At 37.7% G+C, this 25,976-nt stretch overlaps 1 protein-coding gene across 1 annotated transcript; it reads left to right on the plus strand.

The window, feature by feature from the left end:
• The first annotated feature begins 6,391 nt into the window (after window positions 1–6,391).
• On the plus strand, window positions 6,392–14,258 carry FGF20 (fibroblast growth factor 20). The gene is made up of 3 exons (XM_008710935.2): window positions 6,392–6,677; window positions 12,040–12,143; window positions 13,467–14,258. The coding sequence occupies exons 1-3, from the start codon at window positions 6,392–6,394 to the stop codon at window positions 13,710–13,712; spliced, it is 636 nt and encodes a 211-aa protein (XP_008709157.2). The 3' UTR covers window positions 13,713–14,258.
• Window positions 14,259–25,976: the final 11,718 nt, after the last annotated feature.

Genomic DNA, 25,976 nt, shown 5'->3' on the forward strand with positions numbered 1-25,976 from the left:
CACTTGGGGTTTATCTGATGTTTCCTCATGATTAGATTGTGCATTTTTGACAGGAATACCAAATGAATGACATTGTCCCCTTCCTACGGTATTAAGAGGCACATGGCGCTGGTTTGTCCCATTATTGTTTTATTTTTTTTTTAAGATTTTATTTATTTATTTGACAGAGAGAGAGAGAGAGACAGAGAGCGAGCACAAGCAGGCAGAGAGGCAGAGGGAGAAGCAGGCTCCCCACTAAGCAGGGAGCCTGATTCAGGGCTTGATCCCAGGGGATCATGACCTGAGCCAAAGGCAGACGCTCACCTGACTGAGGCACCCAGGCACCCCTATCCCATTATTGTTATTTACTTTTATTATGTGGTTAAAATAGTATTCACTAGATTATTACACTCTAAAGTTATTATGTTCTCTTAGTGATCGAGCAACAATTTGTGAGGGAATACTTGAGACTATGTAAATAGCCTCTTCTTCATCTAACTTTTACCCCCTAGTTTTGGCATGTATTGATGATTCCACTGTATTAGTAATGATCCTATGAAGGGTGCAAAATGGTCATTTTCTAATTCCATCGTTCCTTCAGTATTTATTAGTTGATATTCTACCACAAGGAAAAGCTCTCCCTCTCCCTTATTTATTTATTTGTTTGATTGATTGTTTATTTAAACAGTTGCACTCATAGATTGTTATTTCATTCTATAAATATGTTATTCCTATCATTATTTATTTTGATGCTCAAATTGTCCTGAATTTGGCCTATGTCCTTTAACAAGTCTTCATTACTTTTTTAGTACTTTCTTGACATCTGGCACCAAAAGATGCCTCAACTGTGGAGGGGAACTTCCTCAACTTGATAAAGAATATCCATTAAAAACCCTAAAGCTAACACATAATTAATGGTGAGAAACTTGAAGCTTTCTCAACAAGATCAGGAACAAGGCAAGGATGCCTCCTGTCATTATGCCTTTTCAATATCATACTGGAACTACTAGCTAATGCAATAAGACAAGAAATAGAAACAAAAGCTAAAGTTGTACAAATTGGGAAGGAAGAAATAAAATTGCCTTTATTTGTGGGTGATATGATCATCTACATAGAAAATCCAAAAGAATCAATGACAACAGCAAAAAGTTCTGGAACTAATAAACAATTAAAACAAAGTTGTAGGATAAAAGGTTAATTATGAAATTCAATTGCTTTCCTATACATGCCAGCAATGAACAAGTTGAATTTGAAACAAAAAACACAATGCTATTTATATTAGCTCATAAAAAATGAAAAGGTATAAATATAACAAAATATGTACAAGATCTAAATGAGGAAAACTACAAAACTCTCATGAAAGAACTCAGAAAAGAACAAAATAAATGGAGAGATCACCCATATTCATGAATGTGAAGACTTAATGTTGTCAAGATGTCAGTTCCTCTCAACCTGATCCATAGACTCAATGCAATGTCAATCAAAATGTCAGCAAGTTATTATGGTTGTATTATGGTTGTATTCCTCTGTCTCTCTCTCTGACAAATAAATAAATAAAATCTAAAAAAAAAAACAAAAAAGAAAGGAAGGAGGGAAGGAAGGAAGGAAGGAAGAAAGAAAGAAGGAAAGAAAGAATGAAAAAGAAAAAGAAAGGAAGGAAGGAAGAAAGAAAGAGAAAGATGCCCCAGTCCTGGAGCTAGACATTTTCCATGGGTCATTTTAGTGGCAGATTAAATCAAGAAACAAAGATGTAGACACTAAGTGTGTTCATTTCCTTCTAGTATATCTTTGCATCTAGGCCCCGTTACTGGTCAGAGTTTTCAGAATGGATGTACACACATACACACATACACACGCTCGCACCATATGCTAATACTGGTAACTGTACTTCCAAGTCAACACTGCAGGGTTCATCCTAGTCTTGTCTACCTTCATATCTGTACCTCCATTCCCTAACAGTGAAACACCCAGCTCTTATTATCATCATTATATTTACTCATTTGTTCAATCTTACAATACATCCATCTAACCCCCACTACTGAGAAAAACAATCTCAGTAACTGAAATCTAATACTTATTAATGTATTTTTCTTTTGGTCTTTAGACTTTGGTTATACAGTCAAAGAATTGTATTTGAAAATTACTAAGTATTTTTTAAAAAATTATTATTACTGGGGCTCCTGGGTGGTTCAGTCGTTAAGCGTCTGCCTTTGGCTCAGGGCCTGATCCGGCGTTCTGGGATCGAGCCCCGCATCAGGCTCCTCCGCTGGGAGCCTGCTTCTTCTTCTCCCACTCCGCCTGCTTGTGTTCCCTCTCTCGCTGGCTGTGTCTCTCTGTCAAATAAATAAATAAAATCTTTTAAAAAAATTATTATTACTCCCATCTGTGTGGTTATGTAATTCACTTGAATTCAGTTAGGTCATTTGTTTCTAGTTTTATTCCCTGCCCCACTCCCGTTCTTTTTTATTTTCTTTCACCTAAAAAAAATTGAAAACATTAATATTGCTCCCAAAGCCAAAACTCTATGAAAAGTTGTTATCAAAGAATTGTCACTCCCTTATCTCTTCTACTCCATTCACATCCATCCCAGATAACTAATTAACCAGGTAACCAATTTCATTAGTTTCTGGTTTATCGATCCTATGTTTGTTTTTGAAAAAAAAAGAAAGACATATACATGTGGAAGTTTCTTTTTTTCCTTCTTTCTTACAGAAAAAGTAGCCCACTATATGTACAGTGTGCAAAAGCTTTGCTGTTTTCATTAATAATATCTTCTAGAAATACTTCATGTTAGCTCATAAAGATCTTTCTCATTCTTTTTTCCCCCAGGTTTATAATGCTTCATTGTATTAATGTACCATAATTCATTCATTTGGTTTCCTATGTATGGAAATTTGTGTTGTTGCCAATATTTTGTAATGACAATAATAAATAATGTTAGGCAAATGAACTTATGTTTTATTGAGGGTGTAAATCATGACTTTTAAGTCAACTTTTTTTCTTTTTCTCAAGTTAAACACATGTGGAAGTATCAAAAGGCATTAACTTCTTTTTCATGTGTTAAAAAGAAAGATTCATGACAACATGCTTGCTGAAAAGCCATATAGGAATTATATGGTCTGGAAAACTGTAACTACATTTTGTGGAAGTAGAAATTGTACCACATATTTGTATAACAGCGAGGCAAGTGTGGTCTCTAGGAAGTATAGGTGAAGTTGATTAGATTGTAGTGTATACTTAAAAGTTGAATAATGCGCTCTTGTAAAACACTCTTCAAAATTATTTAACTTCCCATGATATCATCACAGCATGTGAAAAAAAATCTTTAGTGTTATCTTTTCCTGTCACATGACCAGTGCAAACAAAAGAAATCCTTATCTTTTTGTTTCTATTCTGGCCCTTTATAAAATGGCATTAAGCACCATTCAAAACTTACACATTAAAGGTTTGGTTTGGGGAAAAAAAGATTTATTTTGTATTTTAAACCAATTATACTTGCTAAATTATGAAGTAAAAATTTTCCCAACAACTGAAAAGTCTAGCATCTTATATGCACAGAAACTTTATAGTTTTAAAACCACTTTCCTGTATATTTTCACATTTAAGTCCCATAGCAACCCCAGGCATAGTGAATGAGGCAAGGAGCTGTATTGCACTTCTTTTACAAAAGCTGAAACAGAGGCATTTAGAGAGTTTAAGGAAATTGCCCTGGGATGTAGGACTCTGGACTAAACCCTGAACTAGGATCAAGGACAATTTTTTTTTCTTTATGAAGTGGGATGTGGTTATCTCATAGGGTTACTGTGGTGATCAAATAGGTAATGCACCTGAAAATGCTGAAGTTGTAAAGAGAAGGTAGTTCTGTTATTAGAGTATTTGGACTTTGGTGGCCATGTGAAAAATTTCCTGATATTTCTATCTATAAGTAATATAAGAGACTTTCACAGCCTAAGGGCTATAGATCATAAAGGAGGACTTAAAGTGTTCACGTGGGGAAGTATTTCATAGAATGAACTAGGACCTCAAGGAGCAGGTGACGATGCTAGATATCCGTTGTGGAATAATTAACAGTATTATATGTTGTACGGAACTTAGACCTTGAAACAAACCTCATTAAAAGGTACCTGATCTTAGTTTTAAAACCTTTAAGTATCTCTTCTGTAGAAGTAATCAATGTATGCGCTGGCTACTTTAGTTATCCCGCTATGAGATTCACACCACTTTGATCTAACTTTCTTTGATTTAACACTGCAATTAAGAAGATTTGGTTCAAAGTAAAAGCTCATTGGTTGATGTTTTACACTGATGTGATAATGTTTACACAGATGTGCTTTGAAATCTTGCTTATGGTGGATTTGGGGGTCCTACCATAAGACAGACCGCTGTTACCTGAAAGGTGAAATAATATGACATTTACCTGGTACAACCTTTAAAACAGCTTAGAGTATACTCTTCTAAAGCGATTTATCTATTTATTGTTTTTAGTTAGTGTTTTGTTTTATTTCATATCTACCAACAGTAAATCACTTGCTTTAAGGACTCTTTTATAACTTGGTTGCACAAGGGTAAGTACTTAGGGCTGTAGTGATGAAAAGGTGTAATTTTACCTACTTTAAAGTACCTGCCAATTAATTAGCAAAAAAACAAAAACAAAAACAAAACCCTTCAGAGCAAATAAAATAAAGCAGTCACATCCGTTTGTGCTCTCACATTCAGGCTTTTGCTGGACAGACCACGAAACAAGACTGAAAAACTAAACTTTAGTGATTCCCTAAAACTTTTTGCTCAGGGAGAGCATAAATCTGCCAACTGATTCTCAATTCTTCTGCCACTGAAAAATTTTAATGGAATGATCTTGAATTGAGTAGTGGTACAAAACCAAAGTTTTAAGGTTTATATGGTCAAGTATCAACCTCCTTCACTTCAATGACTTTTTATTTTACAAATATGCACCGACACGCTTACATTTTTACCAGTAACTTTTCCTGTCTCAAAAACACATCAAGAATCAATGCCATTTACTCATTTTTATAATTAAAATGTGAACAAAAAAAAATCTGACCTTAAAGAAAATGTCTAACCCAAAAAGAACAGGGAAATGCTCTTAGATTGGATAAGGGCACCAGAGGCCACTCATCATTTATGACACTATGACAGATACTCATCTTCTATTTGTGGCAAGTAAAAGAATGTAAACCATGGCTTTTCAACTTATTTGGGTTTACCCTTAATCCCGAGATTCATGATTATATTATATTATTATAGTATGTTGATGAAAAGTCCATGACCTTAGCACACGATTTAAAACTTCCACGTAGATATAAAACAATCTTGGTTGTATCATGTGCTGAGTACAGATAAACATTAAAGAGAACCCGGGAAGGGGGATGAATGTGTTCCTAACCTAACCTTGATTATGTAAAGAAAATCCCCCATCTAAATGATAAAAGAAAAGAGTAATGCTTGTACATTTTATTAGTGTTTTAAAATTAGTGAGTTAAACTGTCAAAGCTTTGATTTTCCTTTCATGTGTGTCTGGGCAGGTCTAAGCCTCAGGTAACGCCCTTTTTCCTTCTCTCTCTCTTACCTGTCTTTGCACCTGTCCACTGCAGCTCCCAGCAGCTCCCAAGGAGTCCAATTCTCCTCTCCTCCCTTTTTCCTCCTCCTACCCATCCCCTCCTCCACCCCCTCCTCCCGCCTTCTCAGCTCCAGCCCCCCTCCCCTTCTTCTATATACCTGCCAAGCTGGGCTCCTTTTTAGCAGCGCTCTATCATTGCAAAGGAGCTCACATCAAAGGCGGTTGCACAGCAGTAGCTGAACAGCATCACGGTTGTCCCAAAGACAACCCCAAAGAGGGGCTTAGCTGCGCCTCCCCGAAGTTGCTGGCTAGCTTTGGCCAAGTGTGGGAATAATTTTTGCGACAGCATGGATAGAGAACCGTCAAGGGCCCCTTTTGGTCACTTCCGAAGAGCAAAAACGTGTTGAGAGGAGGCCGGTTTAAGATTTCAAACAGAACCTCCCCAGTGCGCATGAAAGGACTTGATTAGCATATGTCAAGAGGACCCGCATATATACTCGCTGTGTATGTACACAGGACTCTGATCTGATCAGTTTGCGGAGTTGGAGCCTCAGCCCCCAGCCCCAGCCGGGTATTGGCAGCGGCAGCTTATAGATGTTCCTGCAAAGCCAGCAGCCGGCTCCCACCTCCCCAAGGAGAGAAGATCGCTCCAAGACAGTGAAAACTCCCCTGCTATCTCAGTGCAAAGTCCACTCAGCGACCTCACAGGAGTAACCGGGTCTTTTTTGCGCTTGTTTTGCTATATTTTTTCTCCATTCACTTCCCCATCCCCGCTACACTTTTGACTGGGGTCTTTTGTTTCCCGGATCCTCCGCCTCTCCCTGTGGCCCCTCTATGGCTCCCTTAGCCGAAGTCGGGGGCTTCCTCGGCGGCCTGGAGGGCTTGGGCCAGCAGGTGGGCTCGCACTTCCTGCTGCCTCCTGCCGGAGAGCGGCCGCCTCTGCTGGGCGAGCGCAGGGGCGCGGTAGAGCGGGGCGCCCGCGGCGGGCCTGGGGCTGCGGAGCTGGCGCACTTGCACGGCATCCTGCGCCGCCGGCAGCTCTACTGCCGCACGGGCTTCCACCTGCAGATCTTGCCGGACGGCAGCGTGCAGGGCACCCGGCAGGACCACAGCCTCTTCGGTACGTACCCGCACCCCAGCCCCCCAGCCCCCCGGCTCCTCTTCTCCACCCCGTGCTGAGGGAGGTCCCGGAACCCGTCTAGTTCGAGGTGCGGGCTGGGACTGAAGCGCGGGCCAGGGCAGGGACAGGGAGGGCTTTTCCTGCTCGCTTCCCGAGGCGGTCTCTAGCAGGCCTGCGGCTCCAGACGCGAGCGGGAGGAGAAAGGGTGGGTGTTCCGCATGCACCTTGCGGCCCTGCCCTTTTCTGCTGCCTGGGACAAGACCGGACTCGGAATCATCTTTTCCTGCACTTCTTACCTCGCAGGCAGTTTTTGTTTTGTCTTTTAAAGCTCTGTATTATTTTCTCCTACTTCCTCTCAAGTTTCCTCCAGTACCATTTACTTAACAAAAATTAAAATCGGAAGCCTTCCGCTTCTTTAAACATGCTCCACAGCAATGCAGTTAATAATGCATTCACGGCTACTGTTCAGAGGGTCGCTCTCGTGTAGGATGGGGGCATTTACGTAAATGTTACCCGAAGAGGTAACAGATTAACTTTCAGTGAGCACCGTCGCTACTGGAAGGCTCACCTGGACGCAATTCTTTGAGCTCTTGAAGTTCTATCTGGGCGAGAAAAGGAAAAAAAGAAAAAAAAAAAAAAAAGCCTACCCGGCCACTGAGCATGCCCAGTCGTTCAGCCAAGCTCCTCTTTAGAAATTGTGAAACGCGAAAGCAAAGATCTTAGCATTGGCCGTCTGTAAGAGGAAATGGGGAAGCGAAAGAGGATATGGGTGGGAACACATAGAGACGTGTTTCAGAATACCTGCAGCAATGCCTGGGAACAGAAGGAGTTAAAAGAAAGAAACAAACGAATGATCCTTGTGACACCAGATTGAGAAATCATAAGGTTTCTACTGTTAATTACTCCCTAACGCGCTGTGTAACCAGCAAGTACCTTCAACAGTCTGAGCCTTAATTCTTCTTTTCTGTACAATGATGGGGTTAAATTAGGTGATAATTTAAAGATGCTTTCAGATTCTAACATCTCAGGATCTTTTACCCCATTGCCGGAGTTTTCATTATATTAGAGTTAACCCGGTAGCATTCTCAAAGGATTTTTGATCATCATACTTGGGATGTTACTGGAGAGATTTATTACATTTTTAAAAAGATACCATTTACTTGTCGGCAGCAACGTGAAAGGGCCCAACATCTGTCTTCCTTTCTCTTCCTTAGCACTAAGGGATTCTTTGAGAATCTCGTTTCTGAATGGCCCTCTCTTATCTTGTCCTCTTCCCCATGTTCTTATACTCATTCCTTTTTTGACTTGCAGTACTCATTTAAAACTTAGGAGAAGTGTAAATCTCGGTTTGAGGGGCATTTGTAACTCTAGATGCAGAAATGAGCATGTGGTGGTCATTTGGTAGCACTTAAAGGCTTAGAAAATTAACTTTTTAAAACCCATATGTTTGCAGCTTCCCTGATCTCTTCCAAATTCCCATTGACTATGAGTCAAGAGTGTCATGACCTAGTGGCCAACCTTGGGGTCACTTTTAGAAAGCGGTTTCTAAATTGAAGAGGCTGAGATTCTGATTCTAAAGAACTTTGCTGACACCAGGTGGCTCAGTTTTCTTGCTTTTAAGAATTACTGCACTCCATTCATTATCGAAAAAAAAAAAATCCTCCAGCTACTAGAAAGATTTAGAAACAAACACAAATGTGGTAAGGTAAAGCAGGTAGAAATTAAGCTGAGGTAATACTCAGACTCCCTTCCCGACCCCCACACTTTGTGATACATAGTATAGTCTTGGACACCTTTAAGACACTTGTGATTCACCTGTACATCCCCCATGACACGAGTTGCTTCTTTCAGATTGTGTCTTTTTATAACACTATAGGAAGAGATACAAATCTATGGGAAGAGATTATGTGTAGACTTGATAACATTCATTAACCTGGTATTTAAATCATTTCCTTAAGAAACAAATGTTGTACCATCTTCTAGAACATTTTTTTGCTAAAATTTTGCACAATTATTTAGTATTTGCAAAAATATGACTTAAACCGATTTTGTGATGGTTTAAATCACTCTATGGTGGGAGGCTACATATCAAAACAAAATACCTACTGTTACACAAGGGGAAAAGAACCCAGATTAGTTCTGATAGCCTAAAGGAGATGTGAACAGCCTCTACCACGCATTACAGTGCATCCTAGTGGCCTTGGATCGCTAAGACATCATAATTACTAGGAGGGAGTATAGGTGAGAAGAAAATTTATGTTTAGCATGTATAACATCATATGCTTCTCTCTGTATTTGCCTTCTTTTCCTAGCACTTCAATTATTCATTATGAAATTATTTTGCTATTTTTGTTTTAAACTCGTTTATGTGTCATCAAAGTGAGAATTTTGAAAAAGCTTGAGAATGGCTATTTGTGATGTGAAAGTGAGTAATATGTTTAATAGTTTATACTAATTTTCCCATGAATGATTAACTGAAAAATTCAGAATCCTGTATTTAAAATTTGAAAACCACATCAATAGAAGCTAAACAAAAAGGTCCCAGTGAGGTTAAAATAATTTCCTATCTGAGTTTGCTCTACATTTATAATAGTTTTCCTACACAGTAGTACAGTAGGAAGATTTTACCTAATATGTAAACATGGAATCATTACTTTAAAAAAATGTTTAACCTGAGATCAAACATATTCCTTTAAAGGCTTTTCCTTTATTCTCCCCTATTCTCCATAGATTTGTCTGATGTGGTTGCATTGTGGGTTGACTCACCTGTTTATTATGATTCTTAAAAAGGCTGGCTTTGAAAATGATACCAGAAAGACAAAGTACCTCCAAGTCTTTTTATGGGACACTGGGCATTAGAAAATCTATCTAAAATCTGTGATTACTTCTTAAGGAAAGTTTTTCATGTCTACTCTTTGTTAAGGAATTAGTTTAGTTGCCACCTCATATTATAAATAAGAAAGACTTGTCAAATCTCATTTAAGAATCAAGTGATTACAAATTACTACGTGGTATACTATTTCCTTGAGGAGAAAAAGGATCAGAATTTAAAAGTGTGGCTAAAATCTTTAAGAGGAACACAAAAAACACATAACCTTTTTCCCATCAATCTCTATGAGCCATTGCAAAATTATTAATGTGCTTATGGATGAAGTTTTAGATGTTGCTTAATAAAGTTGAAACTATTGAATACAATTGTTCTAAAATATATGTGGTTTCTACAACTACATATTTTTTACAAGATAGCAGCATTATCTTAAAATGAGAAATAAAGTACAGGTGGTTTACCATTTCGTTTTGCAAAAAAGAAATGGGTACTTTATAGGACCTGTTATATAATTGGTTAATATGGAAATGAAATATTTTTTTGAAACTTATATTTTATTATACTTGAAAATTGGTTCTATTATATATCCTAATCATTTAATCAGTTTCTGTTTTTTAAAAGACAAGAACATCTTAATGTAAATCAGATACTTAAAGCCATAGTATACTTTTCCATTTGAATTTAACATTCAATACAACTTCAAGTAATTATACATTTGTAAGTATATCCTGGATGAAATTCTATTAATATCTCTTCTTCTACTGATCATGTTTTGGTTCTGTATTTTTGTTTCTAACAGGAATCGCTCACTAATGAGCTTGACAGTATGTTTAATTTTCATTTACTCCCCACCTCTATGTTCGTCATTACAATGGCTATCCTGTGGAGTCTGTGTTTTCCTGCTGTATCTTCTCTTCTCTCTGCCTTTGGCTCTCAGTTAAGGGCACTGACTCTTTCAAGCCACTTACAGTCTATTTGGTAGTATATTCTTGCTATAAGATCCTTGATAGCACTAGCATTCTACATGACCTACTAATAGTTTGAAAGAGCTCATTTGAGCTCTTCGGAATCTATGTTTCGACCTTAAGAATCTATGTTTCTGCCAAAGAATGAATTAGGCTCTGGACAGAAGAGAACCCTCTGTATAAGGGTTATCCAGATTTTGGACTTTCCCGTGGCCTTGGGAACATCACATGTCCAAGCAGGAAGTTGTACAATAAATCAAGATATGACTTAAGAACAAGAACCAGGCTAAATGGTACACATGGATACTGTTTGTAGAGCTTAGGAAGGAGTAAAGGGGTGAAGGTAGAAAGCTATTGAAGCAGTTTCAAGCATAGAAAGTACATCTATATATTTTTTCAACAGAGTCTACAGAATAAGACAAAGAAATTATTCCAAAGGTTAGTGTGTGCAAAGAAAAAGAGTGATGCAAAAGGAAGCATTATTTCTTTTACTATGGTATATTAGTGTATTAAGTGGAGAGTTTTTGATACTAGTTTATCTATTGATAAATGAAAATAATTTTAGAAAGTTATTGATAGCAAAATCTACTTGCATACTAAAATCTCAGTGTTTGACCATCACATTTAATGAATTATAAAGTCCTTTTACTTTTTTGAACTATCAAATTTATTTTTAAGAACCATGTGACAGGAAACAGCGTACTGTGTAATCTGTAAAGTTTCAAAACCAATGTATTGTCCTGGAGTAGAAACACTGGATTAGGGCTCAGAAGGTGTGAGTTCAAGTTCAGTTCTACTAATTCCAACTATCATATTCTTAGGCAAATCAATAAATTTTTTTGTTCCTCAGTTTCTTTGTGTGTAAAAATGGGGGTGATAATATCTTCTATACCTATCTTAGGGAATTGTTTTTTGAGGACCAGATAAAAAATACAAGTAGAAGCCCTTTATAAACTATAAAACACTAATGTACCCATATAAGGTATACTGGCTGCTGGGAGAAAAAGATGGACTTGATTCATAGTTAGCAAAACCAAACAAAACAATTAATAGAACATATATAATTAACTAATGGAATCATGGAGAACTAAGAACACCTCCATTATGTACTAATTTATGATAATAATAACTTCCATTTGTTGAATGTCTAAATGTGTCAGTTCTTATCATTCTCCTGGGAAGAGGCATTTTGCTCATTTTGTACATGAGGAAACTGAACCCCGCAGAAGGTAAAGGACTTGTGTAGACAGACTGGCCAGTAAGTTACTATGAAATCTTAAGTTACTGTAAATTTTCCAGTAAGTTATGCAAGTCGGTCTGGTTTAAGGTTTTATACCTTTAACATTACACCATGATGGACAACTTTTCTTTTTAGGTTTTTTTTTTCATCTGTAAAGTGGGAAGATCATCATAATAAGACTATTGTATTAGCACTTTTCAGCTTATAAAGGACTTCTGCCTACATTATTATATTTAGCAATATTGGTCTACTGTTTGGAAGATTTTCAGTAGTCACATGTTCATTAATAAATATGTCATTATTTGTCTTTTTTTTTTTTTTTAATTGTAGGTATCCTGGAATTCATCAGTGTGGCAGTGGGACTGGTCAGTATTAGAGGTGTGGACAGTGGTCTTTACCTTGGAATGAATGACAAAGGAGAACTCTATGGCTCAGTACGTATTTTAAAAACATTATTGTAATTCTTAAAATTATGACTATCTATTTTGCCAATAAACAAATATCTACCAATAATGCATGTCAGAAGAAATATATGAAATACACATATGTAGAAATTAAATATCTGTATCCTGATTAATTTCCATATGTCTGAGCAGTAGTATAGTAACTCAATTTTAGTTTTTGGGTTTTTTTTTAGAGAGAGAGAGTGCATGCTCAAGAGGGGTGGGGGGGAGGGCCAGAAGGGGTGAGAGAGAGAGAATCTTAAGCAGGCTCCACGCCCCTTGTGACCCTGACATCTCATGACCCTGAGATCATGACCTGAGCTGAAATCAAGAGTTGGGTGCTTAACCGACTGAGCCACCCAGGCGCCCTCAATTTCAGTTTTTAAGCCCCAAACATTTATTGCTTTCAGCTTGCTAGTCTGCCTGCCCATTATCCTTGGTCTTTCTCTTTCCCTCTATATTTTGATCATTCCTACCAGAGACACAGAAAAATGACATTTTCTTCTTATGTTAAATTCTTTTCACCTTTACATTTATTTAATGTAAATTTTCTCTACCCATAATCATCTTCCAAAGCTAAGTACGTATGCTACTGACCTTCATATATAGGAAATGAGTTAATGAAGTCGTAGGATATTGTAAACAACAACAGAAAATGGCAACCACATTAGTTTGACCATATCTGGATAATTAAAGAGCCATGATTCAAAAAGCAACTGTGGTCTATTCCTAAGGATAAGATACAGTTCATCTTAAAAAGGCAAGAAATCATTGGGTCTTTACTACATTTACCTAATGGTAATCTCTAGGTAAAAGTTAATGATGGGAAATGTATCGTCAAACAATTAGTAAATACATTAAGGGAAGATATATGATTTGAAATGATCGTTTTGAATTAGGAATTTGGATGTTAGCAAGATCTTGAAATGTTTTGAAATGATGTAGAGACTTGCTATATAAAACTTGGGCATCTAACAATGGAACAAAGGCCTGTTTGATGGGGATGGTGGTAGGAGGGAGATATAATGAAACATGGGAAAGTTCTGGATATTCATTATGTATTTGACAATAAAATTGAGGATAGACATTTAATTTAAAGTTCTTTGAACTAAACTACTAGGAAGTTTAGTCACCTGCAAGAAAGAATTCCAGATAACTTAAGAACTAAAACAAAACAAAGCAAAAAAAAAAAATCGTCCTTTTTCCTTCTTTGACAAGGATATTGTTATAAGTAAAGCAATAAAAATATAGAGATGAGACAAGGTAACTCTTGCAAAGGTATTTTTTTAATGGTAGTTACCTTTTCTCTTACAGGAGAAATTGACTTCTGAATGCATCTTTAGGGAGCAATTTGAAGAGAACTGGTATAATACCTATTCATCCAACATATATAAACATGGGGACACTGGCCGTAGGTATTTTGTGGCACTTAACAAAGACGGAACTCCAAGAGATGGTGCCAGGTCCAAAAGACATCAGAAATTCACACATTTCCTGCCTAGACCAGTGGATCCAGAGAGAGTTCCCGAATTGTACAAGGACATCCTGATGTACAGCTGAAGCATGATAGTGTCTTCCTTGAAGAGCCAAACTGCCGACCGTTCTTTCTTGTCTGAGTTCGCATCGTAAAATAATAACCCAGGAGTCTTCTCAGAATGTTATGGAGTTTTCTACTGGGTGGCTGAATTTGGAAAGAATATTGAGAACAAACAAAAAAACCATATTTTGACTTGAAGTAGATCAAGACCTCTCTTTATAAGTGGATTAAGTTCCCTTAGGTACACTGGTTCAAGACTTGCTGGTAGATTGAAGCTGAAAATCTGCTGAACTGTGGATAATGGGAACCCACCTGGTTTGCTGCTGGTACCTCACCTCTCTGGATTATGTTTACTTTAAAAGTTACATTAAAAATAGATACTTCATGTTGAAGAAATAAATTGACACCGTTGGCCAAGATTATTGCTACATAAATTCTGAGGACCTTGTAGGATTTCGTAGGCTATGGAGTTATATGTAAAAACCCTGGATGAAACGCATACTACAGAACACGCCACACCAAGATGGTACATTTTTTTTAAAAGGATGGACCTATTTATACATTTTCAATTTGCAAATATTTATTATATATATATTTATTTATTAAAGAGTTTATTTTTTACTGGTATATGAAGATAATACAAAGGAAAAAAACAACAACAAAAATTCTTTTATTGTGCCATTACTTTGTTGTGATGTCCTGAGCTGTTTTGCAACATAGTAAACATAGAATAAAATCCTGAATTTCTTTTTAAAAATAAAGTATAGCATAGATGGTATATTTTTTTGCAGTCAGTTGCCTTCTAAATGTAACATTGGATCCTTTGGCTTAGAAAAATGCTTTCTCAAATTGTATTGAATTCAACACACATTCAAAAGGGAATTAAACATTTTTATTTTGTGTTTTGGTCTCATTCCTTTTTAGGTGAAAGTTCTTCTACTTATATAACATACTTTTTAAATGACAAAATTCTAGGCTCCTTGGAGAAATACTTTGATATTTAGAGAACTTCTAATGCTGAAAGTTATGAAACATTATGGGCAGCTTATGCTCAGTTATTTTCTTGATTCAGTGTGGCAAAGACCAATTTTTTTTCCCACTATGATCACAGAAAGAATTAGTCTATGTGGCACCAACATTAATAATGGTATCTGAGTCTGGTACCTTTTTCATTATATCTCCTATTTAGTCATTTATTCAGGAAATACTCACTAAAGGCTATTATACAGAAGAAATATTTAGGCACTAAGGAAGATGGTAGTCAAGACAGAAGTGATCCCTTCATGGAACTTAATGTCTAGTAGGAGAAACAGATGGTAAACAAGTAAGCTAACAAGTAAAGGCCATAACTGGGCATTGTGATGTGATTTTACGCGGGAAACAAGGTTCCCGCACAGAAAAGAGAGAACAAATTTAGGTAGGATGAGTCAGAGAGGGCTTCTCTAAGGAGCTGACATTTTTGATGGGCTGTAAAGAATAAGAAGGAGCTAGCCAGCCTAAGAGGAAGAGGAAGAGGAAGCAAGAAGCCTGAAGCCCTACGGCTAGAAAGAGTTTTGTGGCTGGAGTTTAGTGAGCAACTGGGACAGGGCCACAGATAAGTTTAGACAACTTTGCACATACAAATCTGGTAGGTTCTTAAACGCCTTTCTTAAGGTTTTGTTTGCTTCTGCCCTGCAGTTGTCAATGTCATCACTCTTAGACACAGCATTGTCACTGAGCATGTCGTAATGATAATGGTAGCAGCGGCCACCAGTTCCCAACCGGGAAGGCTTGATGAAACACAGATTGCTGGGCTCCAGCCCCAGAGAGTCTGATGTGTAGGTCTGAGGTAGGGTCTGGAAATTTGAATTTTTTTTTTTTAAGATTTTATTTATTTATTTGACAGAGATAGAGACAGCCAGCGAGAGAGGGAACACAAGCAGGGGGAGTGGAAGAGGAAGAAGCAGGCTCATAGCGGAGGAGCCTGATGTGGGGCTCGATCCCATAACGCCGGGATCACGCCCTGAGCCGAAGGCAGGCGCTTAACCGCTGTGCCACCCAGGCACCCCTGGAAATTTGAATTTTTAACAGGTTTTCAGGTTATACTGAAGTAGTTGGTCTGGAGATTACACTTTGAGAACCACTAGTCTAGAGCGGTGTTTCTCAAACTTTAATGTACGTACAAAATCACCTAGGGGGTCTTGTTAAAGGGTGGGTTTGTTAAATTATACGTCTGGGGTGTGTGTTGGGGGGTGGTCTGAGATTTTGTATTTCTAACAATGTCCCAGGTGATGCTTGATGCTGCTGGACCATAGATTGTGCTTTAAAGGGCAAGACCTACTCATGTTTTAATGCTATTTAGAATTACACCGATTACTTAAATAAATTCCACCTCTCATTACTTAAATGAATCAATGTGATGTGTGGGGTGAGGATAGAGTGTTCAAGATATAACTTTATAAAACTGCGTGGGAATGTGTGCGCGCAGGGAGGGGAGCTGTGGGTGCGCTCGATGTGTACTCGGTGAGTGACAGAGATAAGGAAATGTTTCGGCTCAAAAACCCTCGGTTTTATAAATGTAAAAAAGTAATAAAAAATGGTTTCACCGTAATACTTTAATAATTTTCAAAATAAAATAGGTCTTATTTTTACTTTTATTTATAAATAAAAGTAAAAAAAACTAGTTTGGTTCAATGTTCGATACCTATACTTAAAGTACCTGTTCTTAAGCAAGCATAATGCAGTATTTCGAGTCTTTTCCAAAATGATGCTGGTGTCTGAACTTATAATTATGAAGGAAGTCTTATAAATTCAAAGAGACCGTACACTGATAAAAGATGGCCCCCAATAAATATCATTACAGAATCAAAAAATTTTTTTCGGAGATATGATGAGAATACAGGTTAACTCTTCTTTATTGTGGTAGTTGCTTGTATTGATCTGAGATATGAAGTATGACTGAAGCAATGGCTTTACAAAGTTTCAGAAAACTAAGAAGTCACTGTATCTTGTATTCTCATTATACTTATATCTTGGCAGTTTCTTCCTTGGTGCAAAAAACAATTTGCATCTGCCGAATTTGTATTATTTGAAGAAATGACCTATTAGGTATCTGAATAGATTTCACTTGCTACTCCTAAAGGGAAGTGGTCATATATGGAAGGATAATAATAATTTGGTTTATTATCAAATCAATAGTTTGAAAACAATTTATCATGTCCTCAGGATGCTTGGGGAAAATCCCACCATTAGTCATCCTTTTTGCTTCTTCCTTTTAATTTTCTTTCATTTTTAAATGTTCTATTAACAATCACCTATTAAATTTGCCACTCTTTCTTGCCTAGGATATTAACTATCAACTGCCCAACTTCCCTACATTTTCTGCAATGATAGAAGAAATCTAAAAACATGGGGATTTGGTCGAGCTTTGGTGTGCCAATTCCAAAGAATCTGGTTTTCAATTAAATTCCATGTCAAAACAATTCAGAAACCTAAAGTTATCAACCATGCATGGAACTATAGATCTATTGTAAACTTAATATATAGAAGTTAGAAGGCCACTCAGGCCAGCATTTATATTTATAACGCAGTGTATGAGAAGTGCCAGTTTTGTGAATTAAGTAATGATCAGAAATATTAGATATATATACCAAAACTCTGACTTCAATACATAAGTTGTTATGCCTATAAATAGGCAGTTTCTAATTTTGAATGATAAAATTAAAGAAGCTATTATATACTATTGGTAAGTGAGAAATTAGTACGTCAAACAACTCCTATCTGTTCAGTGCATGGTGCTTCTACGAGCAAAAATAATTTTAGGACATCTGGGGGGGGGGGTTGAGTCCAAATAAATCCAAGTCTCAAATTTCTCACAACCAACAGTTTTATAAAATGTTTCCATTTCAGTTTACTGAAGACAGAGATCTATAAACTGAAGTTGGACTCAATTAACCTCAGCCTGTTGGTTCTTAGGATGATATCATCCCTAAGATACACATGATATGTGAGACTAAGTCACATCACTTTCCTCCAGCCAACAATATGGTAATAGGGTATTTTAGTTAATAGTATAATGTTAGTTGGTGTGATTAACGCATATAATTCCTTGACAGATTCTTAGAGTTGCTCAGTGTTTTCCTACTGACAGAGAAGGGGTTTAGTCTGACACGCCATTAGAACAAACCTAAATATTTTCATAGAACCTACATTTCATATTATTCTAAGGTTCCCAAGCTGAGCGTACTAATGAAACCTACCGTGGGCCAGTAGATTGCACAGAGACAGTGCTGAAGAAGTTGAAGGGAAAAGGGGAGCTACATATTTCATGCAGTTGGTTCAACAGTTCACTTCTGGCTGAACAAAACAATTCTGCAGGTCACACTCGGACATTTAAATTCCTTAACAATTATCTTTCTTTTATCTGGTTGGCAATGTATAAACGATGACGTAGAAATGAAGGAACAGTATTAAACTGGCAATGTTTATACCTAATACCAATCTTTCTTCCAGTATGGACTTATAAATTATACAAGATGACTTTAAAACACTTCCTTCAACTGTTTTCTAAGCATATTAGAACAAGTTTCATTGTTCCTGTGATTATTTTTGGTCCAACAACACTTCAGTTCTTTGGGCAGGGATGAGTTTTCAAAGTCTGACTCACTGGACGGCCATATGTTGACTGGTGAATTTTTTTCAACTGAGTTTTCCAAGAGAATTAAGCCCTATAGAAAAATTGTGTGACTATTTCTTAATTCTCCCAAGGAACATATCTGGTACCATTTTAGATGTACAGAACACAAGTTAATGTATTACACGTAATGGGTCTATTGGGACTTAATTCTCTCAAGAATCCTATTGAAACCCTGTTGTGAGGTTGGCTGTGCTATCATCCAGAGCGCTCCCTTCTCTCTGAAGAATTAACTGTTTCCCATAGGACTAGACCCCTTAATCTAATTCTATTAACCAAAATTCTATATACCATACAATTTTTAATGTTTGGGTACTAGTGTATTCTGAGCATGGCACCAAAGCCAATCAGATCTAAGGAGACTCTAAGTGGTTCGCACTCTTTCATATTCTTCATATTTCTACCCCAAAGGGTTCATGGAGCTGTAATGAAATGTTCTAGTTATGTGGCGCTGGTGCATTTCCTTGGATTTGTGGCAACAAACACTTACTGAATAGTCTACCAAGTAAATAGAAATATTTAATTTACATTGTTGTGCAGCTGGAAGTGTTCTAGTGTTCTTTTTAATCATGTTGATACATTAATCACCCAGAAACAATCTTAGAATGTATATAAATAAACTTTCATTAGCACTAATTAGTTTTTCCAGTTGTTAAAATAGAACAGATTGATCTTTTTTCTGGTTGAGTGTTCTTCCACATGTCCCAGCTATTGCCCTGTTCAATGTATGATTGGATGTAATTAATAGTTTGAGACCAAGGATCTTCTCTGTATAGACACCCCTCTAGAATGGGAGGCTAAAATGTATCAAATGGCTCAGGACAGCTGGCTAAATGTTTCCATATATGCTGAAAGTAGCCCTGTCTCTCATCAAAGTAAGCAACTTCAAGCTCAGGCCTCCAAAGTGCAATTGATTAGGACAAACCGGGTGTAGTGAGCTTGTATCCTAGCCTTACCTAATAGTATACATCAACAGAGTAGAAAGATCAGAGAACTACACTAGAAAAGAAAAATATGGGGAAAAAAAGATAACCAGAGGCCTCTTAGTTTTAAAAGATTTACAGACTTTAAAGTTCCCCTGGCTCTGTTTGGCAAAATATTCAATATTTCCTGGTTCCTCAATCACTAAAGCTCCATATAGGATTTGGCTTTTAAGTGATTCATACGTACGTTGCCACCTATTTGGTCAAAGGGAGTTTTAATATTTATTTTAACATGTCTAGCATTTAGAAATGATTATCTATGCTTATTTCATCAACAAGTTTTCCCCTCAACATAACTAAAATATAAGAAAATATCATTTTAGACACAAGTGTTTACTTTTATTTTTTTAAACCCATTTTCCCCCAGTGAATCATGTACTCTTTGTCCTAATTCAGTAAATAAGACAGCTTTACTTTTATTTTCTCTAGTGCTTTAGTAAAGAAGCATTCAGGACTTACCATCTGAATTGCATCAGATCCCTTTATGGTGGTGGATATGGCCAGGTATGGCTGAAGTTCTGGCATATTTATCGGCCAGACTCTTACCTCATCTCATGTGCCATGGGGCATGAGTTATGGGACATGGTACTTTGAGGGAGCAATTACTGAGAAGATAAATTGTTATCATGAAGAAGACTCCACCTTCAGTCATACTGTTACCAAACTTGGTTGGATTCACTAAGCAGTAGAAATTGACCAGAGGCCAAGCAGGAGTCCCAAGCAAGGCTTTACTGGGGCTTCTGCTGGAGCACGAGGGTGACAGCACAAAGAGTTCTCAGGATGGCTGCTGAGGAGAGGTCAGTGAAAGTTTTAAAGAGGCTTGAGGGGTAAAGGGTGATGTCTAACCATGTAAAGGTGAGGATTTATCAGTCCCTGCACACTTAGAGATTATGCTTTTTCAAACATTGCATGTCTGATTAGCATGCTAAATCTCCATCCCTGGGCATGATTTTTAGCATTATGACGAAGGGAAAAGTTGGCAAAAGGTCAGCACTGGGGTCCATTGTGGCCCAGACTGGCTTAGTGTGGTTCTCAGGGGGGCAACCTGGTTGTAAGCTGGGCCATAGGGGATGTTTGGAGCTTGTGGCTTTTAGCAAGCAGCACCCACAAGCTGGGCTAGAGAACTGGGTTATTCGGGTTTTTCTGTTTTTGTTTTTGTTTTTTCTCTACAAGTTCCTGGGTGAGCAGGCTTGAGTCCAGTCCCCACTCTGTCTCAATTTTGTTTGCCCCCAAACTGGGATTTGGGTAGCTACCATATCTTGTAATATTTGAAAGTAAAGGTCTTGGAGGTATCAGATGGGAAAAGTGCAGAGGTCGAGAACACCGTTTCTTAGAAGAAGCAGTGTACCTTGGGAATCCGTAAGGGTGTCCTTGCCAAGGTCTGGTCTGTGGTAGTGCAATGCACTTCTCTGAAGGATATTACTCTCTCCTGATTACTCTGACTCCATTTAACAATGGAGATCTCATCTGCCCATTTTTCCTTGAGAATACTTGGGTTGTCAGATACAATCAGATTCATAGTGGTGGCAAAGACTTGTTCTCTCTTTGAGTTGCTCTGTTTTAACTATGACTCAATGAGTGGCTGACAGATGATTTTCCAAACGAGTCCCCCATTTGACAGACTTGACAACTTTGTCATCTTAGAGACATGCCAATGATTCTATGGAAAAGATCACTGGAGAGTTCACTGGAGAGTCATAACTTGGTTATACTGGTTACATGGGCTGAAAGATTAGAAAGTTGCCCATGGAAACGTTAAGGAACCTGCTGTTCAGGAGGCCATGTAATCCAATAATGAGACGGCAGCATAATACTCGGATGTGTCGATATCCATACATGGTGCGAACTGCTTTGTATCCTGTGTAGTGATAGGAGTTTTAAGGGAGAAAAATGTTGACTCATTCAGCGCATAATTTATTTGTTCCAAATAATAGTACTTCCAAAGAAGTTATTGTTTCATGAAGGGCCCTTGAATTTCTTTTTTCTGTTAAATTATTCTATCATTTTTTACTAACGAAACTAAGAAGGGAAGACAGAGCCTCAGATACAATTATTTCTGACTGCTACTCAAGGTGCCACTTATGAAATGAATACATTTTCTGTTTTTTAAACAAATATTTTATTTACTGGAGAGAGAGAGAGTGCGTGTGTTCGCACAAGTGCTGAGCATGAGTCAGGGGGAGGGGCTGAGGGAGAGGGAAAAGCAGGCTCCCTGCTGAACAGGGAGCATGATGGGATGTGCGCGTCCCTCCCGGGACCGTGGGATCATGACCTGAGCGGAAGGCAGATGCTTAACTGACTGAGGCACCCAGGTGCCCCATGAATACATTTTCTATTTGAATTAGGTCAAGAACACCTTTTTAATTTTCACGTTATTAGATTATAGCATGATGCTAGAGAGTTTATCCCTATCATAGGACAATAAATGTATAATTCTGGCCAAGTGAAGGCAAACTACATGGTTACCAAAATTAACAGGGATCTAATAGACTGCATTTGCTGTATCACTAACCACGGATTACTGAAAGGTTGAGTCAATGTCCATCTCTGTTTTGGACTAGTCAAACAGGGAATTAAAGAGATAAATACGGTAAAGTGTTATTCCTAGTTTCTTCCGCACCCCTATTATGTAAATTGCTATAGTCCTAATGTATGTTGTTATTTTTCTATTTGCAATTATGGTGATACAGGGTCACTATAAAGGTTTTCTTTTGGCATGCCCAATTGTTAGGGTCTTACTCTTCAACATTTTGAAGGCTCTTTCCATCCCTAGAATCGCAATAAATCTATTGCAATTACACACTCAGGGTAAGGTGATAACCTTCCAGGAAAACTTCTTTGGTCCTCTGTGTCAAGCAATTATCACAACTTAACAACCTCAGCTACTTTCTCCTTCATATACTTCAATTGTCAAAATAATTTCTCTTCTTATATTCAATTTCCCTGAATTAATGTTATCTTTGATCCTGTATCTAAAAGCCCCTGAGATTCTTGAATATTATCCTTTGTTCAGAACAGGTTACAGGGTTTAGAGTCTCTCCAGGCAGATCTAATGTTTTAATGGACCTTCATGTTAAGGACTCTGGGGCATTTTGTCCTTCCCTTTGAGAGACTGGGCCCAATCTCGACTTTAGGGCCAGGCTTCTTAAAGACAGATCAGAAGAAATCAAAGAAAATGCTTTGGAACTTGTCCTTTGTTTTCATGAGCAGGGAGTTTATCCTTAAGATTTATGAAGTCCTTGTCTCAGTGTTCCCTCTCTTGGCTCAGGTCCCAGTGATTTTGAAGTGGCTTGTTGCTCTCTGTGTGGAGGGTTTGCCAAGGTTGTTGCTATGGCTGCAGTGCCTGCAAGCATAGCTGATTCTTGTGTCCTATTGATCTCCTCAGAATCTAAGCAATTTGCCAGTGTTCCTCTTAGGAATTGGGGAAAGACAACCCTTTGTCTTTGCCCGCAGGGACATTATTGTGCAGACAGCAGGCCCTCCAAATTCAAAACTTTCCATTAGTCAATTCTCCAGCAAGTTCCCATGAAATACATGCTTCCAGCTTTGGGGAGGTAGAGGCATAACCTTTTTGGGAGACACTTAAGATGAAATTTCCTTGCATTTCAACATGAAGATAATCATCCGGGTCATTGGGTTCACCTATCCTGTTGGTCAGGATGGTAACTACTTGAAGCTCTTCCTTTCTAATCTCCTCAATCCCTTGCTTCTCAGTTTTCCATTGTCAGGGCTGCCCCAATACCAGCAACTCAGCTCTTGGTTGCCATGCTTTTCCCACCAAAGAAGCAAAGTATTAATTTCAATGGGGGTGTTTTCCCTCACGCACTGTCTTTACTACCTCTCCTCTTTTTTATTGTGCTAAACTATACGTAACATACAATTTCCCTTTTTAATATTTTTAAGTGTAGTTTCACAGCATTAAGTATATTCACATTGTTGTGTGGCCATTACCACCATTCACCTCTAGAACTTTTTTATCTTCCCCAACTGAAACTCCATACCCATTAATCACTAACATTCCCCTCTCCTCCTAGCCCCTGGTAACCACCATTCTATTTTCTATTTCTATGAATTTGACTACCCTAAGAACCTCATGTAAGTGGGATGACATGATATTTGTCCCTTTGTAACAAGTTTATTTTACTTAGCAAAATGTTTTCAAGGTCATCCATGTGGTAACATGTCAGATGCTGTCAGATTTTAAAGGTTGAATAATATTTCATTGTATGTACCATACTTTGTTTATACATTCATCCATCGATGGACACATGGGTTGCTTCCACTTTTTGGCTATTGTGCAAAACTGGTATGAATATGGGTGTACAAATATTCACTCAAGTCCCTCCTTTCATTTCTTTTGGTCACACTCTTTTAAAATGGTTTTTAAATTTTTTTTTTAACTTCACTGAAGTGTAATTTAATACAGTAATTCAAAGAATTTAAGTGTGGAGTTTTATACCTTTGGACAAATATATGTACTTTGTAACCACCACTCACTCAGAATATAGAATATTGTTATCAGCCCAGAATGTTCCCCCTTGCCCCTTGAAGTCATTCCCTCCTGCACCCACAGCTTGATGCAACTAATCTGCTTACTGTCACTATAGATTAGCTCCTATTTTCTAGAATTTAGTATAGATCGAATTCCCTATGACCTCTTAATGTTCTTGAGACTTATTCATATTATTGCATGTATCAGAGGTATGCTTCTCTTTGCTGCTGAGTAGTATTACATTATAAGACTATGACACAATTTGTTCATCTATTCAACAGCTAATGGACATTTGGTTGTTTCCAGGGCTATTATGAATAAAACTGCAGTGAATATATGTTCCTAATTTCCTTGGATAAATATATAGGAGTGGAATTGCTGAATTGTATTTATAATAAACTGCCAGCCAGCTTTCCAAGTGGCTATACCTTTTACATTTAAAGAGCACTGTATATGAGTCCAGTTGTTACACATACTCATCAATGCTTGGCATAAAGTCTTTTTAGTTTTAGAAATGCTAGTGATGTAGAAGTAGTTCTCATCTAGTTTTAATTTGTGTATAATATGCACTTCAGTTAATTAAATTCTCTAATGACTAATAATGTTGGCCATATTTTCATGACTTTATTAGCCAGCTGTATATCTTTTTTGGTAAAGCATCAGTTCACATGTTTTCTTGTATTTATTGGGTTGTTTATCTTATTGTTATTGAGTTGTATTCTGGGTATAAATCCTTTTTAAATGTGTCTTTTGCAAATATTTTCTCCCAGTCTATGGTTTATCTTTTCTTTCATTCACATTGTCCTTTGATGAGCAAAACTTGTAAATTTTGATGAAGCCCAATTTATGAATTTTGCTAATGCTGTTTGTTCTGTATCTAAGAAATCTTTGCCAAATCCAAAGTCACTAAGAATTTCCCCTATGCTTTCTTCTTGAAGTTTTTATAGTTTTAACTGTTATGTTTGCATCTATGATTCATTTTGAGGTTATTTTTACCTGTAAAATAATAATTTTAAAGCATATATGATGTAACTTTTCTATACCCATCAGCTAAAGATATTTGACAATTTATTAACATGCCATTTAATTATCATAGGAGCTACAAGTACAAACCCAAGAGAATTTAAAAATATATACTATAGGGGCGCCTGGGTGGCTCAGTCGTTAAATGCCTGCCTTCAGCTCAGGGCGTGATCTCGGCATTCTGGGATCGAGCCTCACATCAGTCTCCTCCACTAGGAGCCTGCTTCTTCCTCTCCCACTCCCCCTGCTTGTGTTCCCTCTCTCGCTGCCTGTCTCTCTCTCTCTCTAATAAATAAATAAAATTTTTTTAAAAAAAGTAAAAATATATACTATAAATGCATTGTGTAGATTCATAAGAATGTCCTGAGATAGTAATACACTCTGGAGCCTCCCACCCATGGCTCACTCTCTTTCCTGAGGCTCTTTTAGAAGATATAACGCAGGTTGGTTCTTTCAGACTCTGAGATGAAGTTTAAAGAATAAATGTCTCTTAGTGCCCATGGGATTAACAACTGTGGAAGAAACAGCAAGCAAATGTGGTTAGGGAGAAGTTGAGCAGTGTTGCAGAAGTGATGTCAGATTTGACCAACCTGGGCTCTGGAGCTACAATGGCCCTAACTCACTGGGACGAGTTGGCTCAATTTTTTTTTTGTACTCATGCTTGAGTCAGTTGTTAATTGGGGGCAACCACAGGAAGTGGGGCTCTCTGCAGCTGAGGCAATTCATGAAGGGCCTGACAGCACCCGGGCAATTGGGACAATAAATCCCTCCTTGTAAAGACATGTGGACAATGAATGTCCATGTCCATATAGTCTACCTGTTATCAACATTTTCGTGAATGTGACATGAGTGGTGTATCCCTTTGTCATGTGCTTACCCTTATACCTACTCTGCTATATGTGGGATCCTGGGCAGGTAGAGCAAACCCTTGGATAGTGCTGCTGGTTGAGACCCTGTGGCAAGAAAAGACAATCTGCACCCAGGTCTATTCCTATCTGAATCAATCACAGGCCTTTTCAGGGCCGAGGGGGTCAAGTGTAGATAACTTGCCATCAAATATACAGATGGTCTCCTTGAGGAATGGTGCCATAGCATGGGCTCAGGATTGGTTTTTGTT

Source organism: Ursus maritimus, unplaced genomic scaffold, assembly GCF_017311325.1.
Source record: "Ursus maritimus isolate PB19 unplaced genomic scaffold, ASM1731132v1 scaffold_28, whole genome shotgun sequence".
Classification (NCBI taxonomy): domain Eukaryota; kingdom Metazoa; phylum Chordata; class Mammalia; order Carnivora; family Ursidae; genus Ursus; species Ursus maritimus.

What these genes read in the sequence shown, in the direction of transcription:
- FGF20 (XM_008710935.2), top strand. Translation starts at nt 6,392, where the DNA reads ATGGCTCCCTTAGCCGAAGTCGGGGGCTTCCTCGGCGGCCTGGAGGGC. An exon ending in GCAGGACCACAGCCTCTTCG is followed by an intron (nt 6,678 to 12,039) that starts GTACGTACCCGC and finishes TTTTAATTGTAG; the next exon opens with GTATCCTGGAATTCATCAGT. An exon ending in AAGGAGAACTCTATGGCTCA is followed by an intron (nt 12,144 to 13,466) that starts GTACGTATTTTA and finishes TTTCTCTTACAG; the next exon opens with GAGAAATTGACTTCTGAATG.